An 18,038-nucleotide genomic window follows, 5' to 3' on the forward strand; every position below is an offset into this window, starting at 1 on the left:
ATATACTGTATATAATCAAATGTAATACTGCACTGTAAAACCCAACAAGTTACGGTAACTCAAACTGTTTGAAGAAACTGGTTGCCTTAAACCATTCAAGTTTTAAAACCCATAAATATGAGTACTATAAACTCATATACATTGAGTTAAATTAACTTAACTTAACTTCTCGACCACCGTCTCAACGGAGGTACCAAAAATATGGAAGGTGAAACCGGCGCATCGAGAAGAAAGCCCCTCTCTTTCTTCCTGATATCTGCCAGGTTCACCCACAGATGTCTCTCCGTCACTACCATAGCCGCCATGGTCCTTAGTGATTAGCATTAATTAGGACAACCGGAACTGGAAACACTTCCCATAACACCCAATGTATTTGCTACATCGTTAGAAGAATGGCATCTATACTAATATTGGTCTGTTTCTTTCTTATTCTGAGGTCACCGTAGCCACCGGATCCAGTCTGTATCCAGATCAGATGGTCACTGCAGTCATTTCCAGCGATATCGTTGACTTGATTGCACAGATACTGTTTAAACTGAGCTGAGCTGGATGATGACAGCACTGAATTCAGTGATGAACTGTCTTTAACTGAACATTGAGTGTTTACTATTGTCACTTTGCATTATTGACACAATATTTTCCTAATTAATGCTGTTCAGTTGCTTTGACACAATCTGTATTGTTAAAAGCGCTATATAAATAAAGGTGACTTGACTTGACCTGTTAGGTTTTACAGTGTGTGAAATATTATGACAATTAAAAAATTGTAAATAAGTGTTTTATATTTTAACTTTTTAAAAACTTTTTATTCAGTTTATTCCTGTGATGTAAAGCTAAATTTTCAGCATCATTTCTCCAGTCTTCAGTGTCACATGATCCTTCATAAATCATTCTAATGTGCTGATTTACTGCTCTTTTCTTGTTATTATCAGCATTTAGTTAGCAAACACACACACACACACACACACACAAACTCACACTGACCCCAAACTTTTTTTAAACATTGTGTTTTTAAAATGAAATAAAATGAATGAAATGCAATAGATAAATAAATAACATTTTTCATTATATGTGGTAATGCTAAGTGGCAAACAGAACAATGTTTTGAACACTTGTTGAAGTTTTGAAGACTCTCTACACATAAACTGGGATTGGAGAAAGTATTTTCAATAAATCTCAACCTGGTTGCCTGTAAATTAATCTGTTTGGAGGAAAATATCTTCAGGTATCATACATACACTGCAAATAGTTGAGAAGCAGCAGTCGCTGAGTTTCCTTCTACACTGAGACCAACATCTCAGAAGTCTCTGCTGTGGAAGATAAGAAAGGTGAGTGTCAAACGACTCTTATATTGTTGACACATGGCCGGTGACTGTGAAAGACACGCATGTGGGACTCGCGGGTTTCTTATCAGCGCTTGAGCGCAATCTCATGCCTAAAAGAAGCAGTGAAGATGAACTCAGATCAGCTTCTGCAGTCCAGATCCTGAACAGAAACGGCAGAAACCTGTTGTGAGTGCAGTGCACAGGGCAGATGCTGATCTGAGTGAATGGAGATCTGCTCTAAGATCAGAACACAGTGTGAGCGAATGAGCTAACAGCTACATTCCTTGAGCGTTATGATGTGAAACAGCAAAGCGCAGGGAAACAATGATCACATTCATCACATTCATCCGTCATTTTCCTCTCCTTTTATCTCACGCCTTCTCCCTCCCCTTTCATAAGATTTTACCTGCACCTCAACCAAAAGTGGGCCTTTGAAGAAGCAGCACTGACATCTGACCTCAGTTTGAGCGGCCAAACCTCCCTCCCATGCCATGTCCTCTGAACACTTACAGTGGCCTCAAAAAAATCACACTTACAAATATCTGAATGTCACTGAATTAGATAACAAAATATCTGTGATTTCTTTTCAAGAAACAAAAAATGTCATGCAAAAACATCTGGCAAAAAGATGTTAGGTCATTCAGTGTCAAATCAACCAAATTTCAGAAACTTCCCCGGCTCAAATTTTTGATTTTGCTAATATTTTTTTTCTGAAGAAAGATAAACATGACAAAATATAAAATGTCATGGATGAATATTTATTGAGTAATCCACTGTTTTGTAGAGGGGGGTCAAAATGGACATTTTCACCAGAGCCAAATTACAGGGGGTTAAAAATGACTTCAGAAAGATGGCAGCATTAAACAGTTATTTTTACACAGAGATTGGTAGGTCTGTTAGTGAAATCTTGATTGACTTAAAAAAAATGACTTTAGCAATTTGGGTTGCATTATGTGCCAATGGTGACTGTTCAAAAATGGCGAAAGAGCACTTTTCAAGCTTTTTATCCAAAGTTTGCAGGCCTGTAACTCAAAAATTATTAATGATGTCTTAATGCCCTTTTAGATATTGGGTCTTAACGAACTTTCCTTTTGGCGTCTTCATTTTTAAGGCCCTCTATGGTTCAGTTCCTAACATATTGGAATTTCAATATGGCTCCAGGAATAAATCGTTATATTGTACACATTTTCAATGGTCAAAAACCAAATGTGGTTCACTTTGCACAAATATAATGCTTCTTTTCTTTTAAAGAGGAATATCTGAAAAGTAAATAATGTTGAACTAGAGATGTATCTCATTTCCTTCTGTCAAAACAACTGCATTGAACATACCTGTATGAGTGCCATAAATATGATTTTTCCATCGTTTGCTTGCCTATAAGTATTAAAGGTATTGCAATATGATTTTATATTGTAGTTCTTAACAAACTTTTCTTTTGGAATCTTCATTTTCAAGGCCCTACATCGAGATATGGGGATCTCAAGAGGCTCCATATTCAGATTGTTGAATATTACCTATTTTCAGTGCTTGAAAATCAAATGTTGTTTGTGCGCAGCTGACACTTACTGTATTTAAAGCAGAATATCTAAATAATAAGTAATGCTAGAAATGTACCTTGTTATCAAAAACAATTTAGTGGGACATTTAATGTTTTGGCTTTCATCACTATACATGTTTATCTTTCCTCAGAAAAAAATATTAGCAAAATCAAATATTTGAGCTCAGTTAAGCTGACACAGAATGACCCTGTTGGGTTTTAAATAATTATACAATATATATTGAAATGAAGACAAAAATCTTGTCAAATGTCACTGGAATAAGTTAAGGATGTGTCTACATGTGCTATAAATGACCCAGACATGAAAACTAATCTTGTAAATAATCTAAACCATGCTGATTTTTACAGCTTTACTGAAGCACAGCTCCACCTGCTGGTTCCTTAGCTTTGTGGAAGCTGTTATTTCTCAATATTGGTTTTTCAGTCCCAGGACAAAACAGGCTGCAAAGCTGAAATCTTAAAAGTTTATGTACAATCTGTTCAACATATTTATCTATATTTGGATGTAACCACCCGCTTTGGGTTAAGGCAATACAAGTAACGCAAGTTATGTAATCAAATAACTTGTTTCAAGTATAACTAGTAAAGTAACGCATTACTTTTAAATGTACAGCAAAATATCTAGAGCTGCTTTTTCAAATAAGCAATGGCAGTTACTTTGTTTTTTTCATTTTCGAGAAATCAGGAGTGAGGTGCGGTGGCAGAGGCACTTCTTTCAGCCTGAGGCTTATTAATTTCACTTTTGGTTTGAAAGGGCCTTTACAGTTGCTAAAAATATACCTTTTGTGTTTTTTGTTATTAAAAAATAAATAAGGAAGCCCAGCTCAGGTGACAAAAAGTAACACAAAAGTAATGCAATGCATTACTTTCCATAAATAGTAACTAAGTAACACAATTAGTTTAATTAGTTCCAAAACGCAGTATTGTAATGCATTAAATAACTTTCCCCAACACTGATGGCAACCGCCTGCTTTTTTCTGAATTTTTCCGCTCGTGTTAACATAGCACGCCTATCACCTGTTATGTGTCAACACAATCTGACAGTAATAAAATAATGTTTAAAAACATAAAAAAAATTATTTAAAATCGAAAATGACTAGATTTTTCTAGTGTTGCTAAATACTATACAGTATATGATGTAAAATTACGGAAAGTATTCCAAAAATCCAATCCAAGCAATTTCTGTGATAGTATTGCTGTATCATGGTTGGGCCACATTATAAGCATACAATAAAACTCCAGCATCTGTGTGACTATTTGTTACGGGGCTGACAAGTCGTGAGACGTGTGGATCCATGTGCAAGCTTTATTCTGAACAGAAGACAGAGACGTGGTCATAACAGGCAGGGTCAAAACAGTGGCAAACAGGTATATGGCAGGCAAAACAAGTCAAGTCAAGTCACCTTTATTTATATAGCGCTTTTAACAATACAGATTGTGACAAAGCAACTGAACAGCATTAATTAGGAAAATAGTGTCAATAATGCAAAGTGACAATAGTAAACACTCATTTTTCAGTTAAAGACAGTTCATCATTGAATTCAGTGATGTCAACATCCAGCTCAGTTTAAATAATATCTTTGCAATTATGTCAACGATAACGCTGGAAATGAAGTGTCCCCAACTAAGCAAGCCAGAGGCGACAGCGGCAAGGAACCAAAACTCCGCAAGAAGCAAGTCATTTGTAATTTTAACACAAGAATAGTCCTAGGGCTAGAGTAGGTCGACGATCGGCAGACAGAATCACAGGGGCGAGACTAGAGGGATAAATCCAGGGAGACAGGCAAAGATCAGAACCGAGGAAACCGACAAGACAGAAACAGGAACTAGGAAAACTAACAGCCTAAGCAATACTCGGCAGTGAATGGTAGTTTGAGTGAGTGTTATATGGTGAGTGAGTGATGTGAAACAGCTGTGTGCAATCAGTGAAAACAGCTGTGTGCAATCAGTGCTGAGTGCAATCAGTGCAATGAATGATGGGATATGTAGATAAGCAACAGTATGTGTAGTGCGAGAGTCAATGTAATGGAAAGGGTGACCTCTGATGGTAAGCAAACGGAAGTTCATGGACCGGATTCATGACAATATTAAACTCAAAGCAGTTAAATATGAAAATGTATTTTCAACAAATATTATGTTTCTATTTCAATTTTTTTCAAGGTTTATAAATATTATAATATGAAGTATGGAGTAGAGAGTGAAAGTCATGGTTGAAAGACAAAATCAAACATACAGACATGGTAAATTTGTGTTAAGAACATTCTAGTGATCATCTTATTTTTTCGTAATTTTACTAAATACATTTTACAATCGAATTACAGTTACGTTGTCCTACGTCTCAAGAGAGAAGGATAAAAACACTCCAGTTCCACAGGCATATAATTCAAGCCTCATCAAGAGGATCTTTGCTCTGTAGTTGACTTCATGAAACGGGAGACACTTTATGCAGTTGCTTTAGGGAAAACACAGATATTTCTGTGTATCCTGCAGAAGCTGAGATCTTTCTGGAAGGAGTACAGGATATTGTCACCTAACCTGTAGGGGGAACGATGAAGGAAATAATAGTTAGAATGTGGTTTCTGTGGTATGCAGCCATGAAAGACCGGCCTGTTGTGTCTTGCAAAAGTCCGTTTCTGAAATATGACAGTTTGACTAATATATGTAACTCTGCCTGCATGTGCAGGAATACATCTAGAGAATAAAGAGAGAACATCGCCACAATCAGGAGTCGAACTCTGTGATAGTAATCTATAGGGGGGAAATTATTGAAAATGACTTTTTTAACCCATTCTTCTACTGAATGACGACAACAGGAACTCAAAGGTGCTAATACACACACATACACACACACACACACACACACACACACACACATGCACACTCAATATTTGTTTGCAGACGTATTGTATTAATGTAATCAACTATTTTATGTTCCAGGTCATTTTCTACTTAATGAGTTTCATCAGTGTCTTTGCCTGAACTTACAACCAGAACAAAGCAGTTTTAAATTTTTACAGCATTCAGGCATTACACTTAAAAAAGTCCTGAGGCACATTGATTTCTATAGTCTGCTTTGGGCTGCACTAATGAGGCTTTCAAACCATATGAGTCACATTGATTTTCATAGATGGCTACATGCAACTGTTTGGTTACCAACATTCTTCAAAATGTCTTCTTTTATGTTCAACAGAAGAAAGAAACTCATACAGGTTTGGAATAATTTGAGGATGAGTAAATTTACATTTTTGGGTGAAGTGTCCCTCTATCGCTCTCTGGTGTGGTGTTTAAACAAGGCAGGTTTTAAAGTATCACTCTTTTCAGCACAGGTCAGTTCTCCTCACAGTTTAAAAAAAAAAAGTTGTTAAAAAGGTAGACTTGAAAGCTGGAGTGAAGGGGGCCAAAAGAGATCAAACCATCTGTCTGATCCAGTTATCAGCTTTAAGCCATAATCACAAATTGGTTTCTTACAAATTCACACTGCAGTTTACAATGCATATGAAAAAGAAATGCTCATAATACATTACACAACAGACACAGCTCATCTTGGACCTATAATTGAATACCTGGCCAATTTTAAACCTTTTAACTGTCTCTAAAAATACTTTAAAAAATCATCTAGTAGGCTGAGATAAGTTTATACAATTTATTTAATAACAATCTTGTTAGCTAAACATAGTTTCAATTTTTGATAATTTTTTGTTGTTTCATTAATTGTTCATTCCTTCATTGATTGATTGATTGATTTAAATTCTAATTTTTTTAAACACTTTTTAAAGTTTGCTAAAATACAATTTATTAGCCTATAGTACACAATTGTTACCCTGGACCACAAAACCAGTCATAAGGGTAAATTTTTTTAAATTGAGATTTATACATCATCTGAAACCTGAATAAATAAGCTTTCCATTGATGTATAGTTTGTTAGGATAGAACAATATTTGGCTGAGATACAACTATTTGAAAATCTGGAATCTGAGGGTGCAACAAAATCAAAATAGTGAGAAAATCATCTTTAAAGTTTTCCAAATGAAGTTCTTAGCAATGCATATTATTAATCAAAAATTAAGTTTTGATATATTTATGGTAGGAAATTTACAAAATATCTTCATGGAACATGATCTTTACTTAATATCCTAATGATTTTTGGCATAAAAGAAAAATTGATAATTTTGACCCATACAATGTATTGTTGGTTATTGCTACAAATATACCCCAGCAACTTAAGACTTTTTGAAGAGTTTTGTGCTCCAGGGTCACAATTTATTTCAAGTTCCCGAAGTTAATAACAACATACATTCAGTAAACTATAACTTTCCAATAATGATTGGACAGTTATGTTGAAAATGTTAAAAAAGCTTTTTGGTAATCAAGACTTTAACAAAGGTTTGTGTCTGTGCAAAAATGTAATTAAAAAATAAATGTGGAGGACAGATTTTGACAACAGTCTCAAATTATGTGGAAATCCTAACTTGGTAAAAAATAGCTCATATTATTTATCATTTACTTTAATGTGTGAATTGCGTATGTGTTTCTGTCTCAGTTGTTTATTCATTGCATCAGGTTTCCTTAACAAGAAGATTAAATATAGCAGTAACATGAGACATAAATGGTAATAAATCACACCTGAGCTGTACATCAGAGAACACGTACCAGGAAGTGACCGTCTTATAATGTCACACTAACGAGTGTTTTCTCAAATCCTGGACAAGAGCATGCGGAAATGAAGAGGAAAAACTTTTAAAAAGCATTCATAAGAAAATTTATTTCTCCAAGGACTCAGAACAGAGCTTCCTCTGCAGAGCTTTGATCTCTCTCTTTTATATTTTTGAAGCCAGCATTCAGAAAGGGAAAGTACAGTTGGGCGTCTGAACTCGTTAAAAACAGCTGAAATGGATTCACTCTCTGTGGAGGAACTGTCCTGTCCCGTGTGCTATGAAATCTTCAAGGCTCCTGTGCTTCTGTCCTGTAGTCACAGTGTCTGTAAAGTGTGTCTTCAACAGCTCTGGAAAACCAAAAACACTCAGGAGTGTCCCGTTTGCAGGAGAAGATCCTCAAAACAGGAACCACCGTATAACCTCGCTTTGAAAAACTTGTGCGAGTCGTTCCTGAGGGACAGAAGAGAGAACTCGCCTGAGGACGTCTGCAGTTCTCACAGAGAGAAACTCAAGCTCTTCTGTCTGAAGGATAAAGAGCCTGTGTGCGTAGTGTGCAGAGATTCACGGAAACACGCTAATCACACATTTCAGCCTATCAATGAAGTTGTTCCATCTTACAAGGTAGGACTACATTTTCTTCTTTTCAAATATGAAGGGAGCAATAAATAATATTCACTAATGGTTTCACCATTGCTCTCACTGAGTAACACTATTGCCTCTACACTCAAAATAAAGGTGCTTAAAAGGTTCTTCGCAGCGATGCCATAGAAGAACCATTTTTGGTTCCACAAAGAACCATTCAGTCAAAGGTTCTTTAAAGAACCATCTCTTTCTTACCTTTTTATAATCTGGAGAACCTTCTTTCGTCTTTATTTTTAAGAGTATATCACATGTTCAAATATCCTCACAGTTCACTAATTTTCACATATTTGTGAAGAATTCAACCATCTTTTAAATTCTAGGAGGAGCTTAAAACAGCACTGAAGTCCTTACAAGAAAAACTTAAATACAGGGAAGAGATTAGAGGAGAGTACAATAAAACTGTTCAACACATAAAGGTAAAGATTCTGAACTTTTTTGCTTTTTTTAAGATTGGCATTAATACAAAAGTGTACTTAAGTGTTTTAAGAAACATAGTCCTAAAAGTTGTCAGACTCTGTTCCGTGTTTTGTTTCCTATGTTTCCTTTTGCCCTTATTTGGTCCTTCCCGTTCCTGTCATTATGATAATTTGTTCCCAGGTGTGTTCCATTAGTTCCCCTGTACTTAAGCGTTGTGTTTCCTTGTCTCCAGCGTCAGGTATTGAATGTCTGTTAATGTGTCAACCTCTCCTGCTACGTGTGTATTTCCTGGTTCCCTTAAAGACATTAAAATCTTCTGTGTAGATGTAGTCCTAGTCTCCTCGTTCCTCGCTCCGCGCTCCCGCACCGTAGTGAATCGTGATAGAATACCTGACCAATGTAAGCGGCGCCTCCTCTCCCCTTGTTTGTTTTCCGTTTCTTGAAAAGTTTTTTGTTTCCTGTTTATTTCTCCCCACGGCGATGGAAATAGCCGCTCGGTTCTCCGCCTTAGCCTGCCGAGATCTCCCCTTCTTCGAGTACGCCTGGGAATTTTGCGGGCTCGCCGCGGCGATGCCATTGGATGACTCCACCATCAATTATCTGTTCTGGCTCGGGACCAACTACCATCGCCCCATGGACCTCCCAGACACCAAGGTACTATGCTGGAAGGAAGGGATCTTCCGGTATCTGGGGAGTGTCGGGGCCCGAGCCCCTCCAGCCCTCCGGCCGCTCCAAAGTCAAGTTCGAGGGCTGCCACTCGCTCAAGCCCGCTGGAATCTCTGCTGTCAAGCCCGCCGGCGGTTCCTCAGTCAGTCGGCTCCAGCCCCAGAGCTCACTCTAGTGTCGGGCTCCAGCCCCCGAATTTAGCCCACGGTGGGCTCCTGTTCCCAAGTTTAGCCCACGGAAGGCTCCTGTTCCTGAGTTTAGCCCTCGGAGGGCTCCTGTTCCCAAGTCAAGCCCAGGAAGGGCCACTGTTCCCGAGTTAGGCCTACGGAGGGCCTCTAAAGATGATATTCTTCCCAAGGATTTTTTTTGGGGGGGTAGTATGGGTCCGTCTGTAGTGGCCGGGCCGAGTAGCGAGGCCAAGGCCACGGAGGCCGTCCAGCCATGGCCTCCTGAGTTCCCTGCTCCGCTGTGGCTCCCCGAGCTCCCTGTGCCGCCACCAGTCTCCAGGGCACCCCCCGCCCCCCCTGATGGGGAGTAATGTCAGACTCGGTTCCGTGTTTTGTGTGTGTTTTGCTTCCTATGTTTCCTTTTGCCCTTATTTGGTCCTTCCCGTTCCTGTCATTATGATCATTTGCTCCAGGTGTTCCCCGTTCAGTTCGTTTGTTCCCAGGTGTGTCCCATTTGTTCCCCTGTACTTAAGCCCCGTGTTTCCTTGTCTCCAGCGTCAGGTAATAAATGTGTCAACCTCTCCTGCTACGTGTGTTTTTCCTGGTAACCTTAAAGACATTAAAATCTCCTGTGTTGATGTACTCCTGGTCTCCTCGTTCCGCGCTCCCACACTGTAGTGAATCGTGACAAAAATATCTTTCTTTAAGTAAACTTAAGAGGCCTTTAATTTCATTAATATAAAATGTGCATTGTGTTTTTTTTTATCTATCTTAAAGGAACACTCCACTATTTTTGAAAATAGGCTAATTTTCCAACTCCCCTAGAGTTAAACAGTTGAGTTTTACCGTTTTCAAATCCATCTCCGGGTCTGGCGGTAGCACTTTTAGCTGTAGCTTATAGATCATTGAATCTGATTAGACCGTTAGCATCTCGCTCAAAAATGACCAAAGAGTTTATATATTTTTCCTATTTAAAACTGGACTCTTCTGTAGTTACATCATGTACTAAGACCGATGGAAAATGAAAGTTGCGATTTTCTAGGCCGAAATCATTGCGCCTGCTGCACCCATGGTACAGCAGCAAAGTTCCTTGATTATTAAGCCGGAATGAGAGTATAGTTCCTAGCCATATCGGCCTAGAAAATCGCACCTTTTCATTTTCCGTCGGTCTTAGTACATGATGTAACTACAGAAGAGTCAAGTTTTAAATAGGAAAAATATAGAAACTCTTTGGTCATTTTTTAGCAAGATGCTAACGATCTAATCAGATTTAATGATCTATGCTAAGCTACAGCTAAAAGTGCTACCGCCAGACCCGGAGATCGGCTGAATGGATTCGAAAACTGTAAAACTCAACTGTTTAACTCTAGGAGAGTTGGAAAATGACCCTATTTTCAAAAATAGTGGCGTGTTCCTTTAAGTGCACATTCAATACAGTGAAGCACACTTCTTTTCGCACACTTCACTCCCTAGTGAAAAATACGTATATATACAGTGGGTACGGAAAGTATTCAGACTCCCTTAAATTTTTCACTCTTTGTTATATTGCAGCCATTTGCTAAAATCATTTAAGTTAATTTTTTTTCCTCATTAATGTACACACAGCACCCCATATTGACAGAAAAACACAGAATTGTTGACATTTTTGCAGATTTATTAAAAAAGAAAAACTGAAATATCACATGGTCCTAAGTATTCAGACCCTTTGCTGTGACACTCATATATTTAACTCAGGGGCTGTCCATTTCTTCTGATCAGCCTTGAGATGGTTCTACACCTTAAGTTGAGTCCAGCTGTGTTTGATTATACTGATTGAACTTGATTAGGAAAGCCATATATATAAATGCTGACTTGCATATCATGGAAATGCTGTCATCTGTTGTGTGTTAATGCAGAGCTGATTGAACCGAATGTGATGTGATTTCAGACTCAAGCTGAGCACACAGAGCGTCAGGTTCAACACGAGTTTGAGAAGCTTCATCAGTTTCTCAGTGATGAAGAACAAGCTACGATCTCTGCACTGAGAAAGGAAGTGGAGAAGAAGAATCAGATGATGAAGGAGAAGCTGGAGGAGATGAACAGACACATCTCAGCTCTTTCACACACCATCAAAGACATCGAGGAAAGAATGAAAGCCAATGACGTCTCGTTTCTGAAGGTTATAATCACCCTCTGTATGAGAGACTCATTCATTCATACACTTATTGAGATAATAATGTGCTTTCCACACTGTTTTTTTTCCAGAACTTTAATGTCACAAAGGAAAGGTAAGCAAGCTGCCCCTGTCTCTCCTCTCCACATTTTACGGCAAACAAAAAGCATCCTGTTAGTTCTGAAGAACCCTTTGGAGAACCTCTAGGGACCTTCTCAGGGTGTCTCAAATATCCTATTGTGTACTCAAAGAACTATATTTCAAGTGCCTCAAAACTTATTATGGAGTTACTTCCCTGTTGAAAAAAAAACAGCATATGTTGGTTATAGTTGTTTTGAAGCATGGCAGCTGGTTTGAGCTGGTTTAAGATGGTCCTGAGCTGGTTATAAGCAAGTCCTGAGCTAGTTATAAGCTGGTTTAAGCCGGTCCTGAGCTGGTTTTAAGCTGGTCCTGAGCTGTTTTAAGATGGTCCTTAACTGGTCCTGAGCTGGTCCTAAACTGTTTTAAGCTGGGTTTATCTGATCCTGAGCTGGTTTAAGCTGGTCCTGAGCTGCTTTGAGCTGGTCCTCAGCTGGTCCTGGGCTAGTTTAAGCTGGTCCTGAGCTGGTCCTGAGCAGGAGCTAGTTGCTCAGGACCAGCACATGACTAGCGTAAACCAGTTCAAACCAGCTGCCATGTTTCAAAGCATACCTAACCAGCATATGTTGGTTTTTTCAACAGGGTTGAGGAACCATTCACAGTCTGGAGAGCTTTTGCAGGAACTTATGGCTTCCATTCAGAGAATTGTCCTTTTTAAAAGGAAGCTAGAAGTTCTCCAGAGGGGTTTTTGGTTGAGCCCAAACTCACTGCTGTACTGACAACCCGCATGTTATTCCAGAGCCCGTGGCACTCAGCCCGATCCAGAGAGGTGCTGTGGAGCTTTGATTGATGTACCGAATTACTTGGGCAATCTGGCATTCAGAGTCTGGAAGAAGATGCAAGACACTGTCCAAAACAGTGAGTCACTAAACTACTATGTACTTGCATTTAAATTAATCATTTGATACAATGCACCTATTGTGTATACATACATTTTTACAATGTACTTATATTTTTAAAATGACCTGCATGTGATTACATCTGTAACTAATTTCTATAAATAAACCTGTCCCTAACCTCACCCGTATCCCACCTCAACAGCAGCAGAAGTGTTTTGGGTTACACTTTATTTTAAGGTGTCCTTGTTACAGTGTAAATATACATTTAAGTACTGCGTAATATTAATTAACTACATGTACTTACTATATGGTTAGGGTTAGGATTAGGTTTAGGCTTAGAGTTACTTGCAAGTAATTATGCATAACTAGTTGTAATTATAATAGTTCTTACATGTAACAAGGACACCTCAAAATAAAGTGTTACCGTGTTTTGCAAAACAATTTGAACACAATAATTTGAACACAATAAGTACATTGTACTTATTTTTTCATGTAACATAGTATTTAAAACCACTTAATATAAAGTGGAACCAAAATTTGTGCTGTGAATAGTGGAGATTCCCACAAAACATAGAAACAAAAGCAGATTATTTGAGGGTGTTGTAGTAAGTGAGGATCATATTAGTTCTGATAACATCTCAACAGTATAGTTCATTTAATTAGCATTATTATTAAGTATTTTTTTATGGCTCTACTCTTGAAAGAGTCTTCTGTTAATATCTGAATAAGAGCAGCTGCTGATTGTTTGCTCTCATCAGCTCCAGTGGTCCTGGACCCAAACACTGCAAGTCCACAACTCGTCCTGTCTGATGATCTGACCAGTCTGACATACAACAAGACCAGGCTACCGCTTCCTGATAATCCAGAGAGATTCGACTTCTTTCGCTGTGTTGTGGGTTCGGAGGGCTTTAAATCAGGAACACACTGCTGGGACGTGGAGGTGGGGAACAATTCAGCTTGGACTGTGGGAATAATCGCAGCCTCGTACCAAAGGAAAGGAGATGCTTTCTTCAGAGAAGGTGTCTGGTACGTGCAGTACACGGGGAAAGAGTACTTGTCGCAGTCTCCTGAACAACCCGCCGCTCGCTTTCCCGTTAAAGACAAGCTCCGGTGCATGAGAGTTCATCTGGACTGGGACAGTGGAAACATGTCGTTCTCTGACCCTGTAACTAACACACCACTGCGTACATTCAAGACCACCTTTAGAGAGACACTCTTTCCATTCTTTCAGAGTATTTGTGAAACGTCCCCGCTGAGGATCGTACCAGTTAGAGTGAAAATCAGCTCTATTTGAAGCTGCTTGTAGATGAAGGTTTTCAAGTTAACTTTAAGGAGTGAGTTGTATTGCCTTTGTATTTTAGATAGGTTAGATATACATTACGCAATTTTTTTTACCTCTTCAAAACAAAAAGTATCTGTAAAAATTCAAAATTCAAAAACTAGTTTCTCTTGATTTACATTGATGTTGAGCTCGCTTTTCTAGTGAGCTGTCATCTAATTCACTCTAAAAAAAGAACAAAACACTACAATTCTGTTGCCATTCTGCATGAATATGTGCATATTATGGGGTATAAAGTAATTATTTTACAAATAAATGAACTGTGGATGGATCATGTTAGTACTGTGGTTAGTATTTCCACTTTGTAATTCTTGCTTACATAGACATTTTCTGAAATAAAGGTTTTTACTTACGCATTTGGTAGCCGTTTTTATCCAAGACTACTTACATTGCATTTCAAGGTATATGCTGTATACGACCCTGTACCAAGAAACCAGTCATCAGGGTCAATTTTTTTATACATCTGCTGAATAAATAAGCTTTCCATTGATGAATGGTTTGTTAGGATAGGACAATATTTGGCTGAGATACAACTATTTGAAAATCTGGAATCTGAGGGTGCAACAAAATCAAAATACTGAGAAAATCATCTTTAAAGTTGTCCAAATGAAGTCCTTAGCAATGCATATTACTAATAAAGGCTACTAATATATTTTTACGGTAGAAATTTGACAAACTATCTTCATGGAACATGATCTTTACTTAATATCCTAATGATTTTTGACAAAAAAGAAAAATGGATCCATTTTGACCCATACAATGTATTTTTGGCTATTGCTACAAATATACCCCAGCGACTTAAGACTGGTTTTGTGCTCCAGGGTCACATATACAATTTATCCTTTCATGCATTCTCTGGGAAACAAACCCATGAAAACCCATGACCTTGAATGCTACATGAACGGTTTCATTTCATTGTGAAATAAGTAGTCACTTAAGAACAAGTTAATTGAGCACAAGAGATGAAAACATTGATGTGGTTTTCTAGCTGTAAATGGTTCATATGCATATTATGTGATTCTGAACTGAAGTGCTGAAAGGGCCACAAGGGTTTGCTTGTCTGAGTAGAGGCCCAGTGACCTCTAAAATTTACACATTTACACATTAGGCTACTATATGTGGGATATTGATTGTAAGAGACTATATGTATACATGTGTCTCAATATGTCTCGATCGGGTCCTTTCTTTCTGAACATGCTTCACAACTCTTTGTTCAAGCTCTTGCAATGCTCTCTTGGCAGATCTTCCAGCCAGTTCTATCAAACCTTGACAATTAATCCAGAACGCGGCAGCAAAATTAATCTTTAATGAGCCGAAAAGAATGCACATCACACCTCTGTTTATCAGTTTGCACTGGCTACCAGTAGCTGCTCACATTAAATTCAAGGCATTGATGTTTGCCTACAAAACCACCACTGGCTCTGCACCCATTTACCTAAATTCCCTACTTCAGAGTTATGTGCCTCTAGAAGCTTGCGTTCTGCGAGTGAATGGCATATTATTGTGCTATCTCAAAGAAGCACAAAATCACTTTCACAGACTTTTTCATTAACTGTTCCCTCCTGGTGGAATGACCTGCCCAACTCAATCCCAGCAGCTGAGTCCTTACCCATCTTCAAGAAACAGCTAAAAACACATCTCTTCCATCTTTATTTGACCCTCTAACTCTAACACTCTCTATTCTAATTCTATTCTTTAAAAAAACACTTGCTTTCTAAACTTTTTGTATTCTATCTGTTTTCTTTTTATTTATTATACAATTAACAAAAGCAAAAAAGACATCTAACACTAGCTTGCTCTATTCTTTTTCTATTCTATCTGTTTTCTTTTTTATTTATTATATTATTGAAAAAAAACTTTGCTACGTGTACTGCGTCAAGCTAACTGAGACTTGTTAAAGCACTTGTATATCATTGCTCTTTTGTTGATTTTGGTTGCTTCCATTGTCCTCATTTGTAAGTCGCTTTGGATAAAAGCATCTGCTAAATGACTAAATGTCTTAATCAAGGTAAATGTCTTGATAAAGTATATATACTGTACAGTGCAAGTGGACTGCTGTATATGAAGCATTACAGTAAGTATAACAGCACACATTACATGTTTAGGACAAAAAAGTCTAATAGAAATGTATAGAAAATATCCTTGATAGTTCAACCATTTTGCATTTGACTTATGCAAGGAACTAATGCCTAGTGTTTACATAATCACAATCAATGCTGGTTTACATAATCAAGAGCATGAATGTACCAAAGCATTTGCAATGTGTTCATGATGCCAACAAGTGACTAGGTCATGTGGAGGTTGAACAAGTAGTTGATCTGAGAAATGTAGAGTTACCGAAGCGACTGAGAAAAACTCTAGAAGAGCAGCCTCACTAATTTTAGAAACACCCTCAGTGATTTGATTCTGGGACCGCAACTCTTATTCATTCATTAAATCAAAACTCATTCATTCAATCATTCAAAATACGTCTATATTTTGTGAATTATTTTTTTTATAGCCAATACATAGCCAACACTGTGTCTGTGTGCGCCTTTAAAGGGGTCATATGATGTTGCTAAAAAGAACATTATTTTGTGTATTTGGTGTAATGAAATGTGTTTATGCGGTTTAAGGTTAAAAACACATTATTTTCCACATACTGTACATTATTGTTTCTCCTCTATGCCCCGTCTTTCTGAAACGTGTCGATTTTTACAAAGCTCATCGGTCTGAAAAGCGAGGTGTGCTCTGATTGGCCAGATATCCAATGCGTTGTGAAACCTCGGTGAAGTTGGCCCCCCACCCAACGCAAAACGTCGGCAAAATAGTCTCAATCATTTTTTATGTAAAGACATTATGAAATAGGCCTAGTTTTTTTTCGTTTAATTGGTCTAACTGAACGAACAACAATTAAGTGACTGTGACTATTTCATGTGATTTGGTTTGCCGTTTGAATTTATTACTTATTACTTCAACTGTATTTTTAAAAAAGACAGTAAAAACAAAAATACCGGTACAAACCAGCACAAACGAAGCACAAACAAACGAGACTATTGGGGTAAATTTGAAGCATGTGGGGGGCTGAATGACATCAAAATGATCATTAAATATTATTTTAATATCTAAAAAACCGAAGCAGCACAAAGAAACTTTTACCTGCACAAACCAGCACAAATGCAGCACAAACAAAGAAGATTATTTTGGGTGAATTTGGAGCATGTGGGGCTGGTGACGTCATCGCATATAATTCAGTGTCTAATATTTTAAAAACCGAAGCAGCACAAACGAAACTTTTACCTGCACAAACCAGCACAAACGAAGCACAAACAAACGAGAATATTTGGGGTGAATTTGGAGTATTTTGGGGGGCTGAGTGACCTCAGAATGACCTATAAATATTATTTTAATATCTAAAAAACCAAACCAGCACAAACGAAGCACAAACAAACGAGAATATTTGGGGTGAATTTGGAGTATTTTGGGGGGCTGAGTGACCTCAGAATGACCTATAAATATTATTTTAATATCTAAAAAACCAAACCAGCACAAACGAAGCACAAACAAACGAGAATATTTGGGGTGAATTTGGAGTATTTTGGGGGGCTGAGTGACCTCAGAATGACCTATAAATATTATTTTAATATCTAAAAAACCAAACCAGCACAAACGAAGCACAAACAAACGAGAATATTTGGGGTGAATTTGGAGTATGTTGGGGGGCTGAGTGACCTCAGAATGACCTATAAATATTATTTTAATATCTAAAAAACCAAAGCAGCACAAACGAAAATTTTACAGCGCAAACCAGCACAAACGATTGAGACTATTTTGCCGACGTTTTGCGTTGGGTGGGGGGCCAACTTCACGGAGGTCGTTGTGATTGGCCGAATACCTCAAGCGTGTGATGGAAATGTTACGCCCCTCACATACTGTGATGCCCTGTCCAGCCGGAGCGACGAAACAAAAACATTAAAACCCATTACAAGGCTTTTGTTGCATCCAGTGTGGACATAATTATGGATTGTAATGACTTTTTTCTGTCTTTTTACGCGTTGCGTTGCATCTAGAGGCTAGAGTGAGGAACGGCCGGAGGTCTTGAGTGAGCGGCGGCGGCGGGCGGGCGGGCTTGAGGGCGGCGCAGCCGGGGGGGTCGACGGA

At 38.2% G+C, this 18,038-nt stretch overlaps 1 protein-coding gene across 1 annotated transcript; it reads left to right on the forward strand.

Annotated features, from left to right (window-relative positions):
• The first annotated feature begins 7,539 nt into the window (after positions 1-7,539).
• LOC107564806 (tripartite motif-containing protein 35-like) lies at positions 7,540-13,936 on the forward strand. Its single transcript, XM_016249967.1, has 6 exons — positions 7,540-8,159; positions 8,501-8,596; positions 11,358-11,588; positions 11,675-11,697; positions 12,460-12,578; positions 13,318-13,936. Exons 1-6 carry the CDS (start codon positions 7,773-7,775, stop codon positions 13,851-13,853), a joined length of 1,392 nt encoding a protein of 463 aa, XP_016105453.1. The 5' UTR covers positions 7,540-7,772; the 3' UTR covers positions 13,854-13,936.
• The last annotated feature ends 4,102 nt before the right edge of the window (positions 13,937-18,038 follow it).

The sequence above is a fragment of the Sinocyclocheilus grahami genome, unplaced genomic scaffold (genome assembly GCF_001515645.1).
Source record: "Sinocyclocheilus grahami isolate Dianchi unplaced genomic scaffold, SAMN03320097.WGS_v1.1 scaffold964.1, whole genome shotgun sequence".
Taxonomy (NCBI): domain Eukaryota; kingdom Metazoa; phylum Chordata; class Actinopteri; order Cypriniformes; family Cyprinidae; genus Sinocyclocheilus; species Sinocyclocheilus grahami.

What these genes read in the sequence shown, in the direction of transcription:
- LOC107564806 (XM_016249967.1), top strand. Translation starts at nt 7,773, where the DNA reads ATGGATTCACTCTCTGTGGAGGAACTGTCCTGTCCCGTGTGCTATGAA. An exon ending in AAGTTGTTCCATCTTACAAG is followed by an intron (nt 8,160 to 8,500) that starts GTAGGACTACAT and finishes TTTAAATTCTAG; the next exon opens with GAGGAGCTTAAAACAGCACT. An exon ending in GCAAGACACTGTCCAAAACA is followed by an intron (nt 12,579 to 13,317) that starts GTGAGTCACTAA and finishes TGCTCTCATCAG; the next exon opens with CTCCAGTGGTCCTGGACCCA.